Genomic DNA, 20,444 nt, shown 5'->3' with positions numbered 1-20,444 from the left:
GATTCACAATGGCAACAGGAAAGCATAACAGTAATCTCAGAAAACTTTCAATGTACCAGAACTACAGTACATTACATCATTATGTCAATATCAAGAAAAATTTGGTCTTTATCTTCTCCCTAGCTTCTCACAACTACCAACACTAGTGTGAGCACACAGCCTAGACATAAAACTAAGATTTCATACATGTGAACTGCTTGATCCACAGGCCAGTCAATCCTCCTCAACTTTCTTCCGACACAAATATTGTAAATGCAGAAAATTACCACATTCCAACACCCAGGCCAGCTCAAGCATTATTTTTGAGGTGAAAGAGGGGTCATTGTAAAAAGATGCAGACAACAAGGAGGCATTTCCACCGCACACTCTCAGAATATACAATAGCCACCTAGTGTGTACCACTCAGAAGGGCTACAGCAGTCACCGCCCCCAGATGGGTGAAGTATCCACCACAATCATAAAACTCATGCCAACTGCTAGCATTTAAGAGACACAATCCAAAACAAGCCAACGAAGGAATGAAACACCTGGCAGTGATCAGCCAATAATAAATGTGATGCAATGGACAAGAGGATGTGTGGACCCCAACAGAAATAACCGTCCAGCAAAGCAATTTTTTATTCAATGCTAGGGGCATGTATGGGTCCCAACAAATTAAAATGTAGCACCCAGCAGAAAGGGAATCTAACTAGTCAGCAAGTACTTGAGCCCCAACAGAATCGATACAAGGGTCACAAAAAGAAAAATGGAATGCACCATAATATTCTTCAAACTTGCAGGCCCCAACAACGAACACACAACAATGTGTCCAGTTCCACATGCATCCCAACTAACACTATTGTCCAAACAAAAGCTAAAAGCAAATGCTACATCCCAATCAACACAAGCATAAGGGAATCAGTAATCACCTTTAGTTTGTGTTGATCACAATCCAGAGTATATTCCAACGAGGAATGTGCGCCCCACCAACGAACCATCATGACCAAGAAGCCTGAAGAAAAGTCTTTAAAAGACAAGCCAACAAGAAAATTAACCTGAAAACAATGAACCAAAATTAAAGTGAAAACCAAAATCAAAATGTCACCATTTTTTGGATGATGCAGGATTGCCTATGGACCCGAATGCTCCTGCATCATATCAAGTTTGCTGGGAGAGGGTAGGATCAAAGGTCAAGGCAGTCAAGAAAAGTGTTGATGCTTCTGCACCAAGGGAGTCATGTTTTTGAAAGATGTAGTCTGTTCCTTTTTGGTTGTAGTCCCTGTTGTACTTTTGTTTGGGACTTCTGTAGTTATTCCAATTTTATAAGCTTAGGCTTGTTTCAGCCTTCAGGTTTGAGGCCTTTATGTAATCACTTTTTCCTAAATTGGGTGTGGGCCGCTATAAAACCCAAAAATGGCCTATCAAAGGAAAAAATGTTCAGCAGAGTCTCTACAACAGGGGATCAAGTTTCAAGGACAGCATTTTATTAACAAAATTTGGCTGCAGTGAGGAGACGGCTAACAGAATAATATTTAAAAAGCTAATACAAAAACTAGTAAAGGTGCAATTTATCATTCATGTAAATAATATGAGTAAAAGAAGCTGATTTGTCCAAAGTTATACTGATGTATGACAATTTGCATTACAGACAGTGTATCTTAATATGTCTCGACTCTTCATCCCTATCTTGAGTGAGAATTATACCATTGATCAAAACTCCACTATTAGACCCTGTAGGATCATCTTATGCACTGTCCAATGTCTCAATGTCAGCTATGCTGTAAACAATTTAAGCATATTCATGCACTGTTTCTGCAGTTGAATTAAAAGATGATAAAATCTGGAAACAGACTACCAAGCTCCAGATTTTTTCATCAAATGAATATCGCCAATAAAAATTTTGAATGGGTTGTTAATTCCCAAGTGTGGGATTCACTAAAGAATAAAACTTGGTGAAGAGGTCCACAAGAAGTTGCAGTGCCAATGTACATGTGTGAAATCCAAGCATCCACAATATGATCATTACGTTTACTTTCTTAATCATCTAACTGTGACCATTGTGGCATTACTCAGAATCACGATTCACTTGGCAAAGCAGAAGTATAAATGAAATTCAATTATTTGGGATTAAACCCAGCACATCCCAAAACTACTCTTTTTTGCTTTTTAAAATAGAGCAGGGGTTTGAGGGCGGCAGACGAGTGGGTAAAATTCTACCTTTCATCTTTGTTGGGATTGTGTGGGTGTTTATTGATTTCAATTGCTTCCCTTAATTTCCTCTTCCAATGATTATCTTCTTTCATGATGGGCTTTTACATTATTAGCCATGATTACTTAATGAAATACAAAATTTAAATATATGTGAACAGTTCCATAAAAACTAAAATACAAATCCTTAAAATACAAATCATACAACTTAACACAAGAAATGGAATATAAAGAGCAAGAAATTGTACCATTTAAAATGTCGCAGAAGGATTCCAGCTTTAACCCTTGATATTGAAAGAACTGTAGAAATGCTTGTTATAGCCTCCTCTTGGCAACGCTGAATATCTTCTTCACTTAAAATTGTGTAATTCAACTGGAAAACCACCAAACAACACTAATTAAGATTTTGGTACAACATAGATTGCAAAGAGGAAAGCCTTAAAGGCAAAGGGTCAAAATAATGTTTTCTAGTCAATTTGATTAAATTTTCCAACCAACAATGGTTGATTTCAATACCTGCTTAGATGAGAATCTCCTTCCAAAGGCACTAATACAAATGTTCTGTACTGTCTAAAACAGGACTAGAATTTTAAACATCAAATTTGTTAATCAAAGACCTACCTACTGAAAAAATTTACTATAGCTAGATGAAAAGCATATATATTATACAATAAAGGTCATCCAAAACATAAATGAGGAAATAAAAGAATTACAATGCAAACGGACACCGACTTTGTTGCAATAGATAAGGTTACTGTAAAGTACTTATTTACCACAAAAACCATAAAATCTGGGATCACAAACTCTCACAGATGCAGATACAAAGAAAGCTGCAGGAGTCAGGATCCCTCAACCGCAATGAAAGCAATAAAATATGTTCACTGAAAAAATGAGCCTAATAATAACACACAAAACTAACAGTCTGCCCTTCCCAAAATTGCTTGTGATCAAGCAATTTCAGTTTTAATTACTTTACCCATGACAGGATCAAATCAACTTCGGGGATTTGGAAGTGAGCCAATTCACCACAAAACCAATGTTTAAAAATTTGTAAAGTTTGTAATTCTAAAATAAGTTTTCTCTCATCTTCATTTCGCATCACCTTTGAAGAGCACACGATTATACTAAGAGGGGGGGGATGAATCAGTATAACAACCTTTTTCAATTTAATACTTTGTAATCAATTAAAATAAGCATGCATATGAACACAATAACACAAGATTTAAGTGGAAACTCAATGTGAGAGAAAACCACTAAAAATGTTTGCTATATATATATTTCTTTTACAATGTTTGTGAGCACCAACCCACTGGAAGCACCAACTCCCCAATCTGATTTTGTGAGCACCAACTCCCCAATCTGATTCTGTGAGCACCAACCCACTGCACTTAAATATTAAATTCCACCTTGACAATGTTGCTTCTTCAACGGATGATGGACATTATTTCTTTCCTCATATCTGATTTTATTTCTCTCCTTAATGTGTTCCTATCTGCTGTAAGAATGTTTACAAAACATGTTTCATAGTTTGTATTAAGAAGCCTCTACAAATCTGCCTTTAAATCTGTATAATCTTCTTCTATATCTGCTGCAATATACTCAGAAATCTGCTTCATCTTAATTTCTCATTCTGCTGTATATCTCTTCAAATTTCTACGCACTCATCCAAAATATATTCTTTTTTTTTATTCTTCACACACCACACATACACACAGCACACTACTCTCATTCCATTTTATATCTTTATATTATATTCTGAAAAAGTATGTATCACCACACCCTTTCATAGAAGGGTCATGACTCTTCCATCGATTCCTAAACCGATTGGTTCAAGACTTTTATTGTTTTATTAAACCGATTTGTTTATTATCGGTTCAAGACTTCTATTGTTTAATTACCGATTACATTAAACCGATTTGTTTATTATCGGTTCAAGACTTTTATTAAAAACATTTCTTAATGCCGTCATTACTTCTCTAAACAAAGGCGCTACTCTTGTAATTAACTCTTCTATTTCTTGAATCGCTGACTTTCATATTTTTCTTTTGTCGACAATCTGTTGCTGTATGTTTTAATCAGATCACACTTAATGACAAAGTCTTTGTCCGACACATAGTCGTTGTCTATATTGCTTTTATTTAATCGCTCCAAAATGATAATATATTGCTCCAATTTAATCGCATTATTTGTTATTTCTCAATCCATCTGTGTAATGCTGACCTGTATCATCTCTTGAATTTGAATTGTCTTGGTTTATTAATAAGTACCGTTCTTTAAAATGAATTTTCTGCCTTTATGATTGCTGTATGTTCATCCTAGCTGCAATGAAACATGACACTGCAATAGCTGTGGCTGTGATCATTTCTGTCTTTATTCTTTATGGTCATTGCTGTCACGTTAATTTTACCATCACATTCTGAAACAACCTGCTTATGTTATTGAGCTTTCATCATTTCACTGCTTAGTAACCCACCATTCGGAAGATAAACATATCGCTGCCCTTTCTCTCTTAGTCGACCAAGCTGCTGCATTTGTAATATATTTTCAACACGTTTGCTTATGAATTGTCGTCCATAATCTTTTTCAGTATCTTAATTTCTTCTCAAACAAACAAATTAGTTTGTTTAACTTTGTGTATGAATTGCTGCATTCTAATCACGTGTTCTTGATTGTCGAGCATTATGATGTTTGATTACCTTTCCGCTATATGGTGGGCCACCGGAACATCTTTATACTTGCGATAGTGATAATGCACTAAAGTTTTATTGCAAACCATATTGTTTTTGCCAATATTATTTTTAATACTTTCAATAGCTATATCAAAGTGCGATGATAAAACTATGTAAGTTTTTAATAATTCCGCCCATCATATATCTCTATAAATCTGAGCCGCTACATATATTTTCAATATTACTTCCGCCATACTGTATCTGTATATTCTCCGAAAGATATATTTTAGAATAGGATTGGTATAGTGATGTCTTTGTGCTTTCTCAATCATGAAGACGGTGGCTTTCTGCATAGCATCTATTCCTCTGCATAGCGTATACTGTAGGTTCGACTTGTAGGCTGTAGGTGTAGATGTGTATATATGTGCTGAGTCTTTAGTCTTTAATGACATCAATGACAATATTTCCATCAACCTTGTATAGATATCTCTTATTATTAAAGCAAGAGCTAATTTATTAAGATGAGGATTAGAAGCATGATACACATCTATGACCTTAAATGGAAAGTTCTTTTCTAAACAAATTCATATCTATTTGGTTCACTCATATTCTAGATCAACCAAAAATAGAATTCTCAAGATGATAGGAATATGTTTGCAGTAATCATAGATATTCACATAGTAGACATGCCAAACACAAAGCATACACACATGGATATATGCAAACATGGAGCATACACACAAATACATGTATTGTTGGACTCCTCATTGACTAGAATGCATTCATTGCTTTATCTTTACCCTGCAGGCTGGCAGGATGATGCTCTGTCACCACATGTAATGTCCATTTTTGTAAATACACTAGTTTTGCCCTAAAATTAAATTCCCAAGGAAGTAGGGAATGGAATAGGGTTAATGATATTACGTACCAACTTAGATTGCCCTGGTTGACCCTGCAAACATGTTAGATAGCCAATGAAAACATAATTAAACAAATCTTTCTTAGAAATAATAAGCAAAACATAGGTCTCGTTACTAGGGTTTAGGAACATTAACTTGATCATAAGACAGATATAACTCATTGATGGAGTTCAACCATAGGGAGGCTAGGATAAACAGGTATGTCAGGGTGCCTGAATGTTCCTCTACTCTAGGCCCAAGAGCGGATATTCAATCCCTCTTGGCCTCATGTGGTCCTTGCCATCCATATGAGGTGGCATACCTAGTGAGGAATCTTGTAGTTGTTCCCCTCACCATCCCACCTTTATCTTGTGCTATGATCTGAATTTTGTTGTGACGTTTTCACATATACCTCATTGCAAATGGGTACCCCCACTTTTTGCTTATAAGCATAGGTTTTTTTCCTTAGTTTAGTTAGTCCTGCATAGCTCGATAGTCAGAAATGAGTAAATTAAGTCAAGAATTCCTAGATTGAGATGTGGAATGAGGAGATTTTCAAAGGATTTAATCCTAAGGACAAAATTCCTGTTTAAGATGGATTTCCTTTAGGAAATTCGCCTCTAAGCCAAAGCTCCCTTTTAATCCTTATATAAGTTGAATTTCCCCTTTCAGGATTCGGAATTGCCATGATGATCATTTGAAAATCCATGTCTGGAGTATGGAAATCCGGAATTGGAATGTGCAAATCCTTATCTATATTGCAAAATGTTGTCAAAATCATCAAGACAACAAATGTCGTCCATATTGTCAAAGGAGTTGTCAAGGTGAAGTTTTGAAAAATGTTAAGTTTGAAAAGGTGAGGACATCCACTTTTAGATCATGGAATGTAACTTAAATTCCTCTCCATGATGAATTATCACTCAAAGATTTCCTCTATTTAGTGAATTTCCATTCACAATTCCATTTCAGGACAAAGATTTCCATTTCAATGCACTTGTGGAAATTGAACTTAAAATCCTTAACATGGAAATGCACTTTAATTTCTTGACCTATATGGAATTCCATTCCCCCATTTCCTCTCCTAGGAGAAAATCCACTGCAATTTCCTTGAAGAACATTCAACAACATTCAAAATTTCCTCGCTAGTGTGAATTTACACCCTTCAAAGGAGAAATTCCTTGGCATTAATGAATGTGCTCCAGTGTGGAAATTCCTTGACAAGGTCTCAAATACGCAATTTCCACAATGGAGCACATTCATAAATTCCTTGGCATTTATGAAAGTGCTCCAATGTGGAAATTCCTTGACAGGGTCTCAAATATGCTCTAGTGTGGAAATTCCTTGATAGGGTCTCAAATATGCTCCAGTGTGGAAATTCTTTGACAATGTAGGAAATGTGCACAAGGTAAGAAGAAAGATGAAGAAATCAACTAAGTCAAGGAGGGCACAATTTCTTCTCACTACTGAAATCCCGCCTAGCCACTACTTCATTGCAAGAACATATAGAAATTGCGCTCAAACATGTTATGAATTCCTTAACAAGTATGAAATGCGCCCCCCTTATTAATAGGCAATTCAAAGGAAAAACCATTCAATTGAGAGCCAGCACACTTGGGGAAATTCATGAGGAAATACGAATTTCTTAAAGGAAAAAGAAATGAATTTCAAGAAGCCGACCTGTGAGACTACTAGCCGACCTCCTTCATTCAAGACATGATTTTTTATGACAAAAAATTAGAAAACCCTTTTCAGGAAAAAATCGTGAAAACCCTAAAAGTTGGATTTACAAATCATCGTTTTTGTAAAAAAAGGGTAAAACCCAAAAAAATAGTTTTTGTGGAAAAAACTATTAAAACCCAAAATAATTTTTTTAAAGGAAAAAAAATATTAGCAGTCCATCACTAATTTTTTTATGAGAAAAAAATTAGAAAAAACCCAAAATAATTTTTTTATGGATGAAATAAAAAATTAAAAAAAACTTAGCAGAAAATTTCTGCATGACCCGAAAAATTCATAGTTGCACCCAGAAAGGTCGAAAAACTTTGCAAATACTTTCGAAAACTGCAAACCCGACCGAAAATCGCGTGGAAAGTAGAGTTCCAAAAACCAGATCGCAGTGAACAAAACCCACCAAAATCGCGCAACCCAAAAACCTTGAAAAACAAAGCTCAGAGAAAACCCCAAGCCGCAAAAAATTGCGAGCAAAAGATCCGGAGGAAATCGCGAAACCCTAAATGGCGAAATACTCGAAAAAATCCTCCAGGTTGCAGGCCCAAAAATCATGAAAAACACACAAAGTGTTTTGGCGGAAAACAAGGGTAAAAATCCGCGAAAAACACAGGAAGAAAATGCCAAGAAACACAAGAAATCGTGGAGGTAAATAATCGCGCCGCTGGAAAATAAAATCGTGCCACTAAAAACCCTGTCAGGTAAAACAAAGACTCGGTCGCCACGCAAATTGCACGCTAAATGCAGAAAAACAGTGCCACGAAAAAATCGTGAAATTCTACAGAAAAATAATGGACACACGTGCAAGAAACAGGTTCGGAAAAATCGCTAACATAACACGCGAAAATCGCTTGAAAAATCGTGGTTAGACCAGCAAAAACCCTAGCCGGGAATTAAAAAACCGAACCCTGCTCTGCAAAACAAACCTCTTCAAACAAGCACGAAAAACCCTAAACACCAACTGCAAACGAACCAAAACCTCCAAAAAGCAGAATCGTTTTTTTTTAATAAAAAAACAATTTAAAAAATCTAGAAAAAAATTCCAAAAAGGAGGGCACAAATTTTTATCAAAAAATTCGCCATACTTTGAAAAAGCCCATCGACCCGCTCTGATACCATGAAAAACTTATTGCTCAAAAAATTGGATTACTTTATTCAATTGTAGAGTTGTTTAAATAGGCAATTACAAGTGGTGATGTTTCTAAAAAGATACAACTGCTTTTAAAAATAGAAAACTAAATAAAGCAAAACATTACACTAATGACCATTAAAATATAAATTAAATAATAATTAAATATTCTAATAGTTCTAACCTATTATGTTTTCAGAAAAAGTATGGACTCTGTTGTCCTCGATTCAGCACGGCCAAAATCATGAGGCAACCCTACGAAACTGGTCCTTTTCGTACCTTATGGTCTTCGGGAGAGCTTAATCGACTTCGTCGGTTAGCTCATTTAGCTCTTTGCTTTTCGTTTTAGTGTTTTTCTTGTTTTTCTTAAGTTTGCAGTTTTACTTGCAGTTCGAACTACTGCAAGGTCTTTTCTTTGTTGACTGCACATCGGATTTTAAAGTCCAATGTGTGTCTGCTTGGTCTAAGCCTGCAGTTCGGACTTTAAAGTCCGACATGCACTGCGAGTTGTATTTAATGCCACATTTATTGTTAATCCCGTGGTTTATTTAGTTATTTTTTGCGTTTTTATCCTTCATTTTGGTTTGTCTTCTTTTCTCCGCACGCCCTCCTCTGCTTTTGCTCACCGTGACTTTGATTTCCTCGCTGTAGCTCGGATCAGATCGCTCCATTGTCGGATTTTTCCATCATCATCGCCGCGAGGTAGGGTTTGCATTTTATTTTTCTCTCCGGGTTTTCCTTTTTGTTTTGCGTTTCTTTCTTCCTTGTTATGGTTTCTTTCGGAGTTTTTGTTCTGTGTTTCGAAGAGCAATCGGATTTTGAAGTCCGATTGTCTCCCTTGTTTCAGAGGACAATCGGACTTCAAAACCCAATTGCCCTCCGAAGTCTCCCTTCTCCAGCCGCATACCGGACTTTAAAGTCTGGTGTGCAGCTAGACAAAAGGATCTCCGCATATCGGATTTTAAAGTCCGATATGCAGGATCATAACCTTCGCATATCAGACCTTAAAATCCGATATGCGGAGAAGAGTAAGTTGACATGTCGGGTTTTAAAACTCGACATGTCAACTAATTTTTTTTCCCTTTGTCTGCCTTTAATCTTTCCCGGATTAGCACATCGGACTTTAAAGTCTGATGTGCTTGTTTCAAGTTTTCACCCCAACACATCGGACTTTAAAGTCCGATGTGTTATTGATTTTCCCCAGATTGACACATCAGACTTTAAAGTCCGATGTGTTGATGACCCATCTCGGATTTGCACATTGGACTTTAAAGTCCAATGTGCCATTTTTGTTTTCAAAAGAGCATGTCGAACTTTTTTCCCTGACCTGTTGTTTTTGGCAGTTTTACCCCCAAGCTTGTTTTGAGTCCCGTTTTTCGATCTGTTTGAGAAAAATTGATTTTAATAATGATGAATAGCTAATCATCAGTGTTGAATGCAGTCATCACGAATGTCAAAGCTCCCTCACAACAAGCCCGAGTCTTTCTCAGGTCAGTTGGAATCTTCTCCAAGTAAAGCATCATCAAGAAAGATGAAGTACAAGTACGACAAGTACTTGAATCTGTACCCACAGAGTTCAGTAGACTCGAATATTAAGGATATCAGAGACATTGAAATTGGGCATGTTGATATGCAAGAATTTGTTGACCGAGTTCAAAAGACTCTTGCTCGTCTAACCAATCTAATCAAATCTGAGCTGCATAAGTATGCATCTTTCCCAGTTGCGGCTCATGATCCTGAATTTGTACTGGCAATAGCGGATCACTTTGATCCAAATACAAGGCAAGTAAAGGACGTTGATCAGAACGTCATCATGACCCTGGATAGTGTGTTCTTTAACAGTGTTTTCAAGGGTTCATCAGTTGAGGAAGTGGCTGATATTTCTCAAGAGAATGCTCAAGAGTACTACGAGAAACATGAGGATAAATGCAAAAAGGTGATCAATACTGTTTATCTCTCTGCTGCAAGGAGTTCCCTCACCTCACGATGGCCTAAGTCCTTCCACAGGAGTGATTTTAACGAGGAATATAATGACATGGTCACCATGTTATCCAGAGTGAGGGGGTTAAAAGACTCATTATTTTCAAAACTGGATGTCTTATTACATAAATATAATCAGAAAGGGGGCTGCAAGAATCGATTGGGGAGAGCAGATCAGTGATGCGCTTTGTGCTCAATTGAAGGAGATCAAGGTGACAATGAAGTTTTACATGACCTCGTACCTGGTTTATGCAGTTGCTTCAATGAGGCAATATCCAGGCTTGTCTACCAAGGGTGACAGAAGATTGGTCCCCGTCTGGGAGTATTATGATTAGCTTACCATCAAGAATCAAGGTAACCACTATAGAAGAGTTAACAATGCTTTCTTTGCTGTGTGGAAATGTATGTTTGATAAGGGCCTTCAAGAGTAGAGATTGTCAGAGGCCGCCTACAACAGGGTATCTCATTATGGTTGTGTTTTTCTTCAATTTCCTACATTCACCTACATCCGAATCAGATGTTTTTCAAGTGAGCCCTTCATTCTTCCAAGGTTCCCTTCAAACAAAATCGTCCTCATGGAGTTGTGCAGACAACTGATTAATGTGCATGAAAAACAATCACAAGCACATAAGACTAGGCTGAAATTCCCAGAATCAATCAGTAGGTACTCAGTGCTAACCCATCCCAAGGCCAAAAATATGGAGAAAGAAATGCAGTGGAATACCATGAGAAGGTTCAAGGCATGAAACAATTTTGACTTTCGTGGCATAAAGAGCAAACTCAGGAGAAGTTATACTCATGTCTATAGGTTTGAGGATCTTTGGGCAGATTGTCAGAATGAGGAGGATATAAGAAGGATGGATTTCAACCGTCTTACTTTGGAACAAATTGAAAATTTGGATTTAGCTAAGATCCCAATGACCATGGAAGACACAGATGACATAGTGGACCCTGTTTATTATGAGAAGAAGATTGCTGACTCCCCACTTCCACTTGTGCAATGGTCGAAGAAAGAAAGCAAATCTATTACTCAGAGGATCTCTCCTATCTTAGCAAACACCAATGCTTGGTTGCTGAAAAAGAATCTCAGGATGAAACAACTTCCTACTAGTTCAGGAGATGATGACAATAGTGATGGCCCATTGGGCAAGACAGCTACAGTTGAAACAAGAACAAAGAGCAGGGCAAACCCGCAAGCACTATCCTCAGCTCCTGTGGTACAATCGAAGGGTAAAGGACCCAAAATCAAATTTACAGTTAAAGGGTCGAAGAAGGGTGAATCATCATCCGCATCACAGGAAGCAGTGGCGAAAGAGCCAAAACAACCGCCTGCCAGTGAAGTTGGAAAAGGAAAGGAGGTTGAAGAAGGTGAAATTCCTCAACAAGAGGAAGTACAGGCAAAAGAAGTATCACACCCAGCTGAAGTTGATGCCCCGATTACCTCACAAGTAATCGTCCACTCTATTGACTCTGACTCTGACTCTGACTCTGACCAAGAGGATGAGGATTTTCAAGAAGATGGAGATCTAAGTATGGGCATGACGCAATCGGAGACCGTTGGTCAGTTTTTCACAATAACCAACTTCTCTAATTTAGATGATATCCCTTCATCTACTTTTGAATCCACAATGATGGATTTTAATGAAACCTTGGAAGATGCACTTGCAGAACAGGTTTCAGTAGACTTACCCGTCACTATCACCACCACCACAGCAATTCCTCCATTGGTAAGTGCTGAAGTTACATTCACGGCACCCTCAACTCTCCCATCTGTAACTGAAGAGGTAGCAGCAACAAATGTTCCACTAGATACCTCAATATCAGCACCATTGGTAACACTCACAACTGCTCCAAGCTCCAGTCAACCTGCTCCCGAAGCTTCAACTCAAAATCAGCAAGGAGCTACTACTCCATCAGCCAATCCAAAACTATCCCCTTGGATGGAAGTAGTAACCCCTGAAAGGAAAAAACTAGTGATCTCTCCAGACGAGTTTGACTTTGAACTTTTGGTTCCTCCAAAGCCTAAGGGAACAAAAAAGCCAAAGACGGTATCCCGGGTGGTAGTAGACCTGGCTTCTAAGAGAAAATATGTTGAAGTTATGGTGCCATCGTCAAACAAGGACAAAGGCAACATATGATCTGAAGATTATACCATGCAGGTCGTAGAGCTCGGGGTGGAAACACATGAGAGTGTGAAATTGGATTCACAGACAGCCTTTAATTCTTTGTTGAGAAGATTGGATCAGGAGAGGGATGAGAAAAACATCTTGAAGCAGAAGTGTGAAAAGCTGATCACCGTTCTTCTAAAGGTAACACAATCTTCTCAAGAGGTTAAACCCATAGGATCCTCAATAGATACCGAAGCCCTCAAGAAGATTGAACAAGTGGGAGCTAAAGGCCGAGTGATGGATGAGTGGATTTCACGGCTAAGATCAGAAGGCTCTCATCTTCTAAGTTCAACAGTGGGACTATTGTCAGATTATGAAGTAGTCCAGAGTCAGATGCAAGGACTCAAAACCTCTTTATCACAGGAGATTGAGGAAGTTGTGAAAAGTACTACCTTGTGGAGCAAAATGGAGGACTTCAGGATAGATGTCCCGGTTGAGAATAAAGTAATTCCCACAAGGGAGAAGTACATCCAGATCTTGTTTTTATTGTCTCATAAGCAAGAGACAATGAAGTTAATGATTGCAGAGCTGGACCGGGAGAAGAAAGAAGGTGATGACGAGGTTGACCTCATTTTTGCCAAAGTTGGTGATCTCCCTTGCTATTTATATGATGGCGATCAAAATCTCGTCACTGCTGAAGTCGTCACGCAGGAATTCCTTTCCTTGATGGATCAATGCACGGGACAAGATTTCTCACTTGATACATTTGATAAACTGTTAAAAATCCAAGTCAATTTTGAAGTCCTCGCATCCATGCTGAAGGATGTTAAAAAGAAACAGGTGAAGATTCAAGATGCAATTTCCTGCGTCCAAGTCATCACAAGTTCTACTTCGATGCCGAACAAAGCAGAGATGAAAGCCATCCTTGCTAAATTCGAAGATTTCCAGAAATCCAATGAAGAAGAGAATCAAGAATGAAGTACCCCCTTTTGGCACCTTTTCTTCATGCAATTGCACCGATAGATGTTGTCAATTTTTATGTAGCTGCACGTTTTCTTTATATTGTAGTTGTAGTAAAATGGGACTGTGCAGTTGAATAAGTCAACTGTGCCCACCTTTTTCTCAACTTCTTTTCCTATATAAAGAGGACCTCTTTTGTAAATATTTTATCTTTCTCATGCTTAGCAAAACTCTGCAGATTTTTTATCCCAACTAAGACTTTGGGCTTTTTGTGGTGAAAATTCTATCAAACGAATAAAGAAAACAGTTTTGTTGATCACAAACTTTATGTTGTATCAAGAAAATCGTTTATATAATTTAATGTTCCTATGTCCATTGAATATATATTATCTTTACTTCTTTTTGATCTTTAAGATATTGTTATGTGGTTAGAGAGCTCTCAAATCTTGCCAGTAGACTTTGTGCTCTTAGCATACTTGAGAAATCTGCTGATAAATTAAGTAACTTGTGGTAAGCTTTGTATTGCTGCAATTATTTGTAGTTTAATGGATTAGAAATCTATACTTGAAGACTTTGAGCTACAAGCTTAATTTCTAATTGTTTAATTTGTAATGATCAGTTTGAATTAGTGTTACCTTCAAGGAGACTTTGTCCTGCTTAATAGTAACTCTTGGTGTAGTTTGTTAGATTAATAGTTCTTTTCTTTAAGTATCTGAAGAGATAGAGAAATTGTAACTAGGTGAAGGGAGAATACATAAACTCTGAAAAAAAAGAGTAATATGCCCAACACCAACCCACAAATTTAATTTCTTCTTAATTAGAGGAGAAATTTCATAAGGAACCTCCCCTTGATGAGAGGAGAGATTAATTTCTCAGCATAGCGTTGTGTGAATTATATATTTTGTCATTAGTACGCTGGTGACAAAATATTCACCCAACAGACTCAACCCTCACCAGTTGTATTTTTGTTTATTGCTTTAGGTGTTGATTATTTTATCCGTTTTTCTAGTTTTTTATCACTAATGCTTGCAAAAGTAACTTGTTGGACTTTATAATCTCACTGACCTACATCATCCATGGACAATATATTTTATTTGTTTCCTTCTCTTTCCTGTCCCTACTCACAGCATTTGGTTGGAGAATCTAATTATAATCACAAATGCACTCAGGGAGCAGTCATAGAATAGCAATTCAATGAATCTACCATGCCATCAAAGACAAAGGAACCCTAACTGTTTTGGCAATTTGAGCACCTTTTAACCTCCAAAAATTCAATATTCTATCACCTCAAGTCTTTTCTCTAATCATATAGAAAATCCAAAAAACTCTAACAGAATAACCTAAAACTAGACAGAAAGGTGAAAACCCTAAAAATAACTTGTTGAAAAATATTGACCTGACGGAAAACCCTTGAAAACAAAAATTATTACCAATAAAATTGGCAATTTTTTGGTAAAAATGTATTGACCAAGATTTCCAATAAGTAGCAGTATTTTTGAGAAAATCTCAGAGGGCGTGGCGATAAAAGATGCATCACAATATTTTCTTAATAATGCTTCTGTAATATATACATTAAAGAATGTTTAAATATTCCTGACATTAACAAGAATCTTCATTCTATCAGTGAAACAACTACAAATCGTACTCCTTTTATCAACTTTCAAGGCACCAAATGTATGGTTGTAACTCTCCAAAATGTCAAGGTGATTGCAGCTGGTATTAATGAGAAGGGATTGTATAAGCTTGTTGATCCCAAATACACTGGCAGTAACAAAGAATGGCAGTATAGTTTAGCATGAAAGGCATGAACACCTGAATTATCAATACTTGTCTATACTAATCAATTCTAATATGGTGAATGTACCTCCGTATATACAGACATGTGAAGATGTGTATACAGAATGCCACGTGGGAAAACAGAGCCAACCAAATTTGGAGGACCAAAAGAGTTGTGGAATTAGCACAAGGTAAGTTCACTGGCCCAATGAAGACACTCACTACCTCTGGAGCCATTTTTTGCTTGCTGATTGTTGATAAATTTTCAAAGATGTGGATCTCCTTTATGAAAAAGAAGTCTAAATGTTTCTCTCATTTCTTAACATTCAAATCCCTAGTTGAAAAGCAAGTGAATAGACTTCGTAAGTAAATCAGATCAGACAATGGAGGAGAGTTTTCTTTCAATTAGTTCAGAAAATTATGCGAGGAGAATAGTAAACAAAGACAATCTACTATCCTGCAACAAAATGGAGTTGTGGACCAAAGGAATAGAACAATTATGAAGATAGCAATTTAGATGGTGCACGTCCAGAAGTACCATATCCATATTGAGGAAAAGTTCTGAATACAGTTCTTTACATGATTAATTCAAGTCCTTGTAAGGCATTGCAGAATATCACTACCAAGGAAGGACAGTCAGGATGGAGACCATCCATAAGTGCTTGTACATTTTTGGCTGTGTTGCTAATGCACTAATTCCTGACCTGAATAGAAGTAAATTGGATATAAATATTAGAATAATATTAGATTATTTACCTTATAATGGTCATTTAATGTATCTAGCCAGTTAAATAGTTTAGAATATTTCTGTTTTCGCATTAACTTAATGATTGTTTCATTTTAGAAATATCGTCTTTGTATTGCTTATTAAATGAGCCTCCATCTCCTTTGTAATTAACGCATTCAATCAATAGATTATTATTTCATCGTATCAGCGCAGGTCGATGGGGTTTTATAGAGTTTGGCAAAAAGTTTTAATTAAAATTTGAGCCTCCTCCCTAGATTTTTTTCCAGATATTTTTTCGATTAGTTACAGTTTGTTTTTTTTTGTGTGGTTCAATAGAAAATCGAAGGGTTTCTTCTTCAGTTGTTCGTGTTTTTTTCATTGCGTAAAGGGGTGTTTGATTTTTTTTTTTCCCTAAAGATTGTGTTGTGATGTTTTCACACATCGCCCCATTGCAAATGGGGACACCCACTTTTTGCCGCTTTTTAGGGTAGATGTTTTTCTTAGGTTGTCTTAGTTTAGCAATAGTTTCCTAGTTTTCACCTTTGCTTATGAGAGGATGTCGTATCGGGATGCAAAAGGGTGTTAAAAATGTTAAAATGATCCTAAGTGTGAAGTCGCTTTGGCGTGTCAATTTGTCCTTTTGAGGTCAATTTTCCACTTTGCCTTAGAAATTTTGAGCAAAAATGATAATATCTTGCAAATTGATGTGAATTTTGTGTGGAAATGTTAAAAGTCCCCATAGGAATCGCTTTTCCACTCCTAGGACGTGAAATAAGTCAAAAATGCTAAAAGTCCTGATGAAGTTTATTTTCCACCCTTGAAAACTTGGGAAAAATTATAAAGTACCGATGGAAAAAGGAATTTCCACTACATAAAATGATGAAATTGGGTAAGTTTGGGCTTTTAAAGTGTGAAAATCAACTTCGTCCCGATGGAAAACGTTTTTCCACCAAGCAATTAAGTCATAAAATCAAAAGTCCCAATGGGAGGCGTTTTTCCACTCAGTTATAAAAATGAAAATGATAAGTCCCGATGGAGCATGATTTTACAAACCATCTTGAGCGTGAAAGTGTTGATTTAATGATGAAAATGGACCTAGTCTTGATGGAGGTCGTTTTTCCACTCTTGGACTTGGTTTGCAAATGATTTTGTGGAAAGTCCCGATGACTCAAGTTTTTCCACTCAAGGCAAGGATGTGTCCTAATGACCCACAATTTTCCACTTGAGGAAAAAATGATTAAATGATGCAAAAACAACATGAACATTGAGTCCAAATGGAGATCGATTCTCCACTTGGGATGAAATTGCAAGGGTTTAATTAATTTTATGAGTTCTGATGAACATCGATTTTTCACTAGGTGTATGGTTGCAAAGTGATGGTTGAAATTCATTGAAAAAAAATAAAGTTCGGATAGCCATCGATTTTCCCCTTGCACAGTTAAATGAGTTTTTTAAAGCAAAGCATGATTTTAATGACAAATCAGTCCAGATGAGGTCCAATTTTCCACCATTCCATTTGGTGGGCGAAGCAAGGATGAAAATAAAGCTAAGTCTTAATGTCCCTATAAAGTGTGATTTTCCACTCGGCTGGTTAACATGTTTTTTATCCCACATTCATTGTGTGGTGAAAGTAAATGCAAAATTTTGAATAAAAGCACACTTCCAGCAAGCATTATTATATTATTATGTGATTGATTGAACTCCAAGTGAGCTGGGAGAAGAAAGATTGAGGATCGTCATAACTGGGAGAGGTGGGATTTTGTCTAAGACTCTAGTAGCCCCATCATTGGGAGACATTTTGAGCATCAAGGGAGGTGTCATTGCTGGCTGAAGACTCCATTATCAGACCTGAGACAACACTTCCAGCCACTGTTCAAGCTTGAAAACGTGACAATTCCAGCCAAGTAAACACAGATCACTTCAAACATATCTAGTGCGCCATGAAAGAGATGATTTCCAGCCATTGAAACACGATTTTCAGAGACGTTTTCAGACCCTTACACTCAGAAATTGGACCTGAGACAGCGAAATATCATCCATTTTTTGAGTTTTGAAGGGCATTTTCAGAAATCAGACCTATCCCAAATCTGAAAATCAGGTTTTTTGAGGGCAAGAATTTCCAAATTTAGATTGAGACCTTCGCATTTTCCAGAATCGGTGTTACATAGTTCCAATTTTCTGATTGAAATCAGAACCTAGGTTAATTTTGGAAAATTAATTGTTCAAATTACCTATCACAAGCTGGGACAAATGTTGGGAGCAAAAAGTCCCTATGAGGTTTGATTTTCCACTCAGGAATAACAATCAACTTACCCATCGGGAATGAGGACAAAGTAAGGAACATTGAAGTGTGCTGATGGGGTTCAAATTTCCACCCCATCAAATGGTGATCAAATCAACACAAAATTTTCAAGGACAATGATTCTCGATGAGGGTCAGAATTCCACTTGAGGGCAGAATTACAAAGGAAGAGCATAAGTCATGAGGAATAAGGAGTCCCTATGGAAATCAAATCTCCACTCCAAGGGTAAGGCATCAAAATGAAGTGAAATTTGCTAAGAGCAACGGGTCCCTATGATCTTCAAATTTCCATCATGAGAAAATGATCATGAAGACAATGATAAATTTCAAGGACTGAATTAGTCCCTACAAGGATCGATTTCCCACCAAGGTTGAAACAAGGTTTATCCATAGGTGTTTGATTCAATATTTGTCTGTTTCGCAGGTCTGCTACAAGGAAGGGAAACACAATGTCAAATCCAGAGGTCAAGACACTCCTTATGCAAAATGAACTAGGAGAAAGAGGAGGAAAGTGGGTTGCCACTATCCAAGAGTATGACATTGAGATCCAACCAATGAGACTTGTCTAAGGTCAAGTATTAACTCAGACATTAGCATTAGATGGACCTGGATTGGTCCAACAAGTCTATGCACTCCAGATGAACAAAGGTGTCCCACTCATATGAGCACTGCTCCAAAGAGAGCATTGAGACTAAAGAATCAACATTATATGCTACAAGGTTCGATATTGTACCAAAGGAATCATGAAGGAATTTACTTACGATGTGTTGGCAAAGACAAAGCAAAACAGATTATGGAGCATTTTCACAATAAGTTTGGGATCGGTCATGGTGCTAGTTTGGCTACAGCACACCAAATCCTAAGAGCAAGCTATATTATTGACCTTCTTTATTTCGAGATACTCATGAACATGGGACGACATGTCACACATGCCAGGTAGCTTCTTTTCAAGAGAAGAACCCAGCCATGTCGTTGCAGCCCGTGATCGAGACCAGACCTTTCGCTATGTGGGGTATAGACTTCATTGGTATGATAAACCCCCCTTCCACGGCACAACACAGGTATAGCCTAACCACGACTTATTACTATACTCGGTGGTCAAAAGCTCAGGCTTTGAAGTTGTATACTACTGACATGGTAATTAATTTTGCAGAGGAAAACATCATAACTAGGTTTGGGTGTCCACATGCTCTTGTTTGTGATAATAGCTCTGCTTTTAAATCGTTGAAGTTTTCAAATTGGGCTTTTGAATATGGTATAACCCTCAAGTTTTCATCAAATTATTATCCACAAGGTAATGAGTTAACCAAATCAACAAATAAGAGTTTGCTAAGTGTGATCAAGAAACTCCTAGAGAGAAATCCAAAGGATTGGCATACAGGCAGACAAAACTAGAGCGAAGGGTTCATTGGGGACTTCCCCTTATTATTTGGTATATGGATAAGATCATGTCTTCCCCGTACAACTGAGGATTCCAACCTTGAGATTTATCCAAGACTACATGGAAGGTGAAGAAAGAATTCGAACAAGATTGACACAACTGATGAATTAAGAAGAAAAGAAAGACATGGCATTGGAAAATTTCGTCAAACATCAAGGCGTGGTGAAGAGATGGTTTGACAGACAAGCGCGGGTAAGAGCTTTCAGAATTTCAGACCTAGTGCTATATTGGGACAAAGCCCACGAAAGAAGGGGAGATCACAATAAATTTGACAAACTTTGGAAAGGCCCTTACCAGATATCTGAGATCTAGGGAGAAAATGCAATCAAATTGCGGACTTTAACTGGAGAGGATGTCCCATTGCCCGTCAATGGACAGTTCCTCAAGCATTACTTCCAACCCTAGGTTTCTTCTGAAGCCTACCTTTGTAAATAGTTAGATTAGGTTTGCTTTAGTTTGCTTTAGCTTTAGCTTGCTTTTGGTTTTGCCTTAGTTTAGGTCGGTTTTGCTTAGTGTTAGTTTTGAGAGGGTATCCGCTT

At 37.3% G+C, this 20,444-nt stretch overlaps 1 protein-coding gene across 4 annotated transcripts in view; it reads right to left on the bottom strand.

Moving 5' to 3' along the window:
* LOC131070369 (probable E3 ubiquitin-protein ligase ARI8) overlaps positions 1-20,444 on the bottom strand; it is a 161,743-nt gene that overhangs the window by 97,558 nt on the left and 43,741 nt on the right. For all 4 annotated transcript variants that reach the window (XM_058005872.2, XM_058005871.2, XM_058005875.2 and 1 more), the window contains exon 2: positions 2,436-2,560. In XM_058005872.2, the coding sequence (XP_057861855.1) occupies positions 2,436-2,560 (125 nt within the window). The remainder of the gene's footprint in view (positions 1-2,435; positions 2,561-20,444) is intronic.

The sequence above is a fragment of the Cryptomeria japonica genome, chromosome 3, assembly GCF_030272615.1.
Source record: "Cryptomeria japonica chromosome 3, Sugi_1.0, whole genome shotgun sequence".
NCBI lineage: Eukaryota > Viridiplantae > Streptophyta > Pinopsida > Cupressales > Cupressaceae > Cryptomeria > Cryptomeria japonica.
The sequence above is the reverse complement of the archived record's forward strand: the minus strand, read 5'-3'. Positions and strand labels throughout refer to the sequence as shown.